The following is a 7,035-nucleotide window of genomic DNA, read 5'->3' on the forward strand; positions in this document are numbered from 1 at the left end:
GCGCAGCATGACAGGAGCTTGCGCCTGCGCGCTGAGCCCCAACCCGACAGTACCCCGGGCTGGAGCCCGAGTGGAATTTCGACCCCTTTTGTGACCTCGTTGTGACACACCTCTCTTCTCCCACCGTGGTCACGGGTCAGAAGACATGCCAGGAACTATTTTCTGCTTCCTCGGTGCTCTAACCCTGAAAGCTATACTTTGTTTCAGCTTAAGTTCAGACGCAGCCGATGCTACGAGCGCGAGGATGTGGCCCTGAGCACCCCGAGCTGTGCCATAGCCTCCTCTTTACTCGCAAAGCCTGGCAGTTCGACGACAGAGCCACAGAGTGCCCGGTCGCAGAGTTGAGCGCGAGGGTCTGGTAGCACAGAGCATCAAATAGCGCATTAAAACTTTGGTTTGGGCTAGTTGGTCCATGGTAGTTATAAGGTTTAAAAGCGCAGACAGGGACAATAGAAAATGACACAAACGACAGGGACAAGGCGCTTGATGAAAGAGGAAAGGGCCCATAGTAGAAGAAATATGACTCATTAAAACTTTGGTTTGAGCTATGATATTGTAGTGAGTGCGCAGGCGAGCTGGTGGAAATTAACCATTCTGATGTTAGCCTGAGACTGAGGCAGGAAAAGAGGAAGTTTCAAAGTAGAAGAAAAAAGGAACAGTCGAGGATACGTCTCTAACACAGCTAAAGACAAGTTTATTCGGTCACCCTCTTATATACACTCCACAATCTTCACCACAGAACCTTCGCGACCTCTTTGTTATCTTTTGGCTTTGGAGGTCGCGAAGGTTCTGTGGTGAAGATTGTGGAGTGTATATAAGAGGGTGACCGAATAAACTTGTCTTTAGCTGTGTTAGAGACGTATCCTCGACTGTTCCTTTTTTCTTCTACTTTGAAACTTCCTCTTTTCCTGCCTCAGTCTCAGGCTAACATCAGAATGGTTTGAGCTAGTTGGTCCATGGTAGGTATGAGGTTTAAAAGCGCCAACAGACAGGGACAAGCGCCTTGTCCCTGTCCTTTGTGTCATTTTCTATTGTCCCTCTCTGTTTGCGCTTTTAAACCTTATACCTACCATCAAATAGCCATTTCTTGGGGAGTCTAAAGCCCCTTCATGCTTTAAAAGTAGCGCAAGGTGCGTCGATGCACGAGACACGTACGACATGCAGCCCTTGGTAAGATCATGGCGGCACAGCGCAGCACTGAGCTAGATTTCAGATGCCATGAATGTCCCAGAAGTGGTGCGCGGCACGTGCCTCGAGCATTTCCACAGCAATGAATGGCGCTACTTTTCCCAGGACAAAGGGGCTTTAGGGGAACCTGGACGTTAGCGCACAGTTTTTGCAGCGGCGAGGACCCCAAACAGGGTTTACAAACCCGACGAGAAACGAAGCGGTAGCCCGAGAGGAACGCGAGAAGCTCGAGCGGACATTCCATCGCTCGGCACAAGTGTGTTTCGGCGTCTCGCCGCAGCGAGGCGCCCGTCACGTGGCTCTCCTCTCATCCGTTGCCTGCCGCGCACGTCACATCGCACACTTTTGAACACCAAGTAAGAGGAGGAGAGGGAAGCTGCTTTTGTAAGAATTTTGAGTGACAGGTTAATCTTCTATAATCTTCTGGGGGGAGAATAGCGACGCCTGTACAAATCCGGGAGGTACAAAGGACGGTCCTTATAAGAGGGGAGCTCCTTCTTCCCCTCTTCTCTGGAGGGCAACGGAAATGACGTCCTGTGCAAGGAGCCTATACCTTTTCGATTTCGGCGGCCGCTTCTTGTGGAGATCTGCCAGGCTTTGTCAGTATAGAGGGGGCTATGGCTGTGCTTGCACTGCACGGGCGCGCGTGCTTGGCAGGGACGCGTTGAAAGCCCGGAGCTCGCGCGTGTATCGGCTGCGTGTAGCGGAAACTAAGTTTAGTTGCTCTCGCAGAGGTGCGGGACCTGTGGAAACTACAGCTTGAAGAAGTCGCAGAAAATAAATTTTTATTTATTCTCAGCTCTATCACATCTGTAATTCTGACAAAGGCGCGAGCGCGTGGTTTATTGTGCACCACGATGTAAGATGCTGTTGTGCTGTGCAACGCCCAGAATAAAGCTCTTATCAAATGCGCGCTCCGTAATTTTCTTGCAAACAGTTACTTTTGTTTTTGTGGAGCGCCGGTTGCTGCGAAGGCTAGCTATCGAAGCCAATCAATGTCCGTGCGAGTTTTCCGTGACCTTCGAGAGGAGGCGCCCGACGCGCCGTGAGCAGTCGCATGCTACATCAAGGAGGTTAGAAGTACTAGGAGGGGGCAGGTTGCAATATTGGTGAAGCCTAGTCATAAAAAGTTTAAACGATTTTGTGCCCAGCGCGACCGCAGATCTCTCTGGCGATTGGTGCGCGTGACATGTCACGTGTAAAATGGATGGTTGATTGTAGGAAGACTCCTTGCAGGCTTGCACGCGCTCCGTCCGGTAGGTTTTATCAGGTCGAAGTCTAGACTGTGGTGTATTCTAGTACCCCACAGCAAGACGAAGTCTAGCTACGGTCACGTGATGTGGTCACGTTGGCATGGTAAGTGAGGAGAGTAAGGAGGAAAATGAGAAAGAGGCGAGGCGTCAAGGGAGCATGGCTTGTGGAGGCTACGCGGCCGACGTCATGCCCTCTCCTACCCTTTTATTCTCCATGTGCTACATTCATGGAGCTGGATTGGCTTGGATGGCTCAGCATCCGCTGCGGCCGGATGTAAGGTGAAATGGAGTAGAAAAGTCGGGCCTCAGCCTGTCGCCCCGGGTACAGTGCAGCGCTGATTTTATAGTCGCTTTTGACGAATTAGGAGTACTAACGGTGAGCATCGGACCTGTACAAGCCTATGAATATACATTTAAGTGCCAAAAAACAAGGACAGAGTGAAGAACAAAAACAATACAAGGCGGGTGTATGCGGAGTGCAAGCTTCGTCTGCTTTTCTTGCAGGGCTGTGACGTCAGAACGCTGAGCTCTGGTTGTCTCTGATTGAAGGATAGTGGATAGACCTCAAGGCAGCTTGAGCTCTACCCACTATCCTTTAGTCTGAGCTAATCGGAGCTCGGTGTCTTCCTGGTGTCCAACACAACCCCTGCCAAAAAAAAGCAGACGAACTTGCGCTTGCAATCTTCATTTTCACTGTCTTTTTTTTTTTTTTTTTGCGCTTAAATGTATTTAATGAACCGACTAGCCAAACTCACCAAGTTGCTGTACGAAATAATTAAAAAAAAAAAAAAAAAAAGTAAGAAAAAAAAGTTCAGTTACTTTTTTTTTAAGACATAAGGTGCTGTGTTCATGAACTGATCCGCGAAAACAAGCACGTAAAAAAAGTTCGATAAAAGAGAAACACCCGTGGCGCGAAGACGACACAACGATCAGAAAGCAGAGGTGTGCGAATGGTGGTTCGAATCGAAGAATGCAGCGTCATCGATGGCCTTCACAGTGCAAAGAAAAAGCCCACAGCGCAGACCACGGCGCGCTGACCAATCGGTAGCGGACGGCAAACTCTCTCCGCCCAACTCCCCGATATCGAGCCACAATCGAGCCATCGCCGGACCGACGTCAGTGTCGTGTGTTTGCGAATCTTTCTCGTCTCTTCGGAGCGTTTTGTTGTCGTTTTCTCCGGGTTACAAAATCTCGTTAGTTGCCATGGCCCACGCAGAGAGCGGTGAAGTCTGCGCGAGCGGCGGCGAATCTGGCGTGACAGGAGGACACGAGAAAGAAGACGAACAGGTAAGCGGCGAAACCATCGCAAACATCTGCAGGGTTGACAAATGACAAAACGGAAGGCCCGAGCGCGTGCGTGGCTTTTGCGGAAGGTGCTGTTTCTGCGTCCGATCTCGTTACAATCGACACATTTTGCTGAGCTATATAGGCCCATGCACCTGCGCCTTTTGTCCGCACCATGCATGTCCGAGTCGCGTTTCTTCCGTCTCCAACGGTAACATATTGGTCGTACTGTACAGACAAGCACACGGACGTATGAATATGCTTCGAACATCCGCAGATAATTGTGCCATCATTCGTCTGCTTCTTTTGCTGTTCGTCTGCTTCGTTTGCAGTTCGTCTGCTTCTTTTGCAGTTCGTCTGCTTCTTTTGCAGTTCGTATGCTTCTTGTGCAGTTCGTCTGCTGCAACGTTGGTCTGCTGCTTGTGCAGTTCGTCTGCTGCTTTTGCAGTTCGTCTGCTTCTTTTGCAAGGGTTGTGGTGACGTCAGATGGACGTCGAGCTCTGATTGGCTTTGATTGAAGCATAGTGGGTAGAGGCTCAAGGCATCCTGCCATCAGGGCTCGGCGTTCTGACGTCGCCACAACCCCCTGCAAAAGAAGCAGACGAACTTGCGCCCCGCGCAATTACCACCATTGATCAACATGCATTGTGCAGTCACCGACAAAATGAGAACGACAGGGCGTGTTTTTCAAACGCCCGGCCTAACACTATAATTTTTAAGTGAGATAACGATTATCTCTAAAACTCAGCATCTGGTCCGGACCAACAGCGTTACATTTAGACGGAAACTGAGCGTTCGGTGATGCGTAGTTAATTTTTGCGAAAATAAAGACTTCTTATTACCTTTGGTTTTATCTTTTTGGGTGCGGGATATGTCTGCACGAGTTGTTCAACCCCGAGGAACTACAGGTTCAGCTCACTCGTATACAGCGAGATCGATATTGATCAAGGTGTTTTCACCAGATTCAGCTCGCAGTTTTGGCGCCACTTTTATTTGATCTTTGTGATCAGCGAAAACTAAACCACACCTAAAATGCTTTTCCTTTTTTATTCTTTTTTTGGTTTGCAGAGTTTGCACGAAGGCTCGGAACTTGAAACGGAGTTCAAGTATCCGCAGGTCGTCGGGCGTGAGAAACTACGCTTTCTCCAGAAGAGACAGAAAAAAGGGGTGAGCAACAAATTGATTTCCCTCAGCCTCGCTTCGGAGTAAAGACGACCACCTTGCGCTCACAATCATTGTTTCCAGTTAGAGCTCAAATGTTAAGAGCCTAAGCTTCCTTACATCGCGAAACACCAAAATGGCGGCTCCCACACGAAAATTTGGAACGGGAGTGTTGATACCCTCGGTGTATCTTCTTTGGGGAGCTCTGGATCATGAACAGAAAGAAAAATGATATGGATTTCTTTAATATATATCTTATATTTTTATGGGTCGCATGGTATAGCAGAGTTTGGAAAGCGCTGCGGTACTCTATTCTCAGCGCTGTTCTTTTGTGTGCAAGCGCAGCAGCAGAGGTACTTCGACTCCGCGGACTACAACATGGCCAGGGCCAGGGCCCACGTGACCACCCCCCGGGACTTTCCAGCCGTCCCGCAGAACGACACGGGAGAGGCCATACCCACCGTGGAGTCGCTGCCCCCGCGCAACGCTGCCATCGAGCAGAGCAAGCTGGCCACCCTGACTCTTTTCTAAAAACTGCCGAGAAGGCGCATCCATTCTTTATGTCTCTTTTTTAAAAAAAAACTTTTTTGAAACAATTTGTGTTGGTTTTATGTGCATTTCGGGTGATACCCTGTGTCAGCAGAACTTGGCACCAAGGCGGGCATCTCGACAGAAGCGTCGGAACTATTCGGAGATTAAGGGAAGGGGGGGAGGGGGGGGGGATTTTCCCCCTCATTCGTGTTGTTTATTCAAAGTTGTTTTAAATGTCTAGGCTACTGCACCACGGCCATTCAGAGGGACAGCCGGAGTATATGCGACAGTTGTCACGTGCCGCGCTTAGAGAGCTCCGATTGGCTCGCTAGGGCGAAACGTTATTCTTTTAAAGGTATGGCGCTTTTTTTTTTATTATTATATTTTTATTAGTTGGGTGTTGTTCGAGTATTTCTTGTAAATAAAGATCGTTGACTGTACGACTCTGGAGTGGCTTCAAATGGGGACAGAAGACAGATGGGCAAAGCTATGATAATCGGACAATATAATAATAATAATAATCTTTATTTTTCGGGTGCCCTAAAACGGCCGAGCGGCCTTCTCTTAGGTACACTGGGTACACCAACTCGTACATTAGACACAATATACATATATATGTATATTGTGTCTAATGAAGCACGCGTATTGCATTTTAGCACGGCGTCTTCTGAGTATTCGAAAATATTAATCTACATGCATATTTATAACGGCCTCAAATATTTTGGGTACGTTATATTGCTTTCTGACGGGTTAATTTTGATGCCCAATTTTAAAAATCAAACTAAAAAAGAAAAACTTTTTTTTTTTAGATTAACACGATTGATGTTTTGTAAAAAAACGTTGCAATTGCGTTCGCTTAGACCAGGCGTTGTATAGATAACTCTTTCTAACGCCTCAGGAAGAAAGCTTTTACGACGACGAGGTCAAAGTCGCGAAGATACTACTCAAATACGTTAACAGTTTCAAAGTCGTCGAACCATGGTAGGAAGAACTTAAACGGGAACCGAATGAAAATCTCAAAGAACCTTATACCCTCTAAAAATTCAGTGCGTCTCCATTCTCGAAGAGCATGTGGCTGAAATCGCTGAAATCTATGGAGGAAGCTCGGCCAATAGCAACGCTATACAATAGTGAACAGAACAGCGCACAAAAAGGCAAGGACAGAGAAGGAACATGCACAACAAACTTACAACACTTCTGCAAATTACAACACTTTTGCAACGCTACAAATATCTGTAGCCAAAAAAATAAATAAGAACGATAGTCTGCTTTGTGGCACTGAACATGATTTCTTCGAATGGTTTCTTGGCAAAACGTCGTGGGTTGCCTCTTTTAACTTTTAAAGAAGCCGAGACTTGGCAAAACGACGAACGTTCGAGGCGGAAGGTTAAATTGCACATAGGGATCCCGTCGAACAACTATACCGATGTAAAAGTGGCTGTCTAAAAACGGGGCCCCGGAAAGTGCCTCCTCCACTGGGAGCAGGCGCGGACATCCTGATCGGAGAGTTCACACGGTCCTCTCTGTGGTCTGCCCCTCCCCGCCATCGTCACCAAACACCCCCCCCCCCCCTCCCCCCGCCTATCATCGCGTCGCCGTCGCAGTCAATAGCCGTATC

At 48.2% G+C, this 7,035-nt stretch overlaps 1 protein-coding gene across 1 annotated transcript; it reads left to right on the forward strand.

Moving 5' to 3' along the window:
• Positions 1–4,596: 4,596 nt before the first annotated feature.
• LOC8035959 (cAMP-regulated phosphoprotein 19-like) lies at positions 4,597–5,895 on the forward strand. The gene is made up of 3 exons (XM_042288614.1): positions 4,597–4,674; positions 4,794–4,892; positions 5,232–5,895. Exons 1-3 carry the CDS (start codon positions 4,597–4,599, stop codon positions 5,415–5,417), a joined length of 363 nt encoding a protein of 120 aa, XP_042144548.1. The 3' UTR covers positions 5,418–5,895.
• The last annotated feature ends 1,140 nt before the right edge of the window (positions 5,896–7,035 follow it).

The sequence above is a fragment of the Ixodes scapularis genome, unplaced genomic scaffold (genome assembly GCF_016920785.2).
Source record: "Ixodes scapularis isolate PalLabHiFi unplaced genomic scaffold, ASM1692078v2 PGA_scaffold10__122_contigs__length_95168666, whole genome shotgun sequence".
NCBI lineage: Eukaryota > Metazoa > Arthropoda > Arachnida > Ixodida > Ixodidae > Ixodes > Ixodes scapularis.

Bases quoted from the DNA above. Each gene is read 5' to 3' on its own strand.
- LOC8035959 (XM_042288614.1), top strand. From the start codon at position 4,597: ATGTCTGCACGAGTTGTTCAACCCCGAGGAACTACAGGTTCAGCTCAC. The intron at 4,675-4,793 runs GTGTTTTCACCA...TTTGGTTTGCAG, and splicing joins CGAGATCGATATTGATCAAG to AGTTTGCACGAAGGCTCGGA. The intron at 4,893-5,231 runs GTGAGCAACAAA...GTGCAAGCGCAG, and splicing joins AGAAGAGACAGAAAAAAGGG to CAGCAGAGGTACTTCGACTC.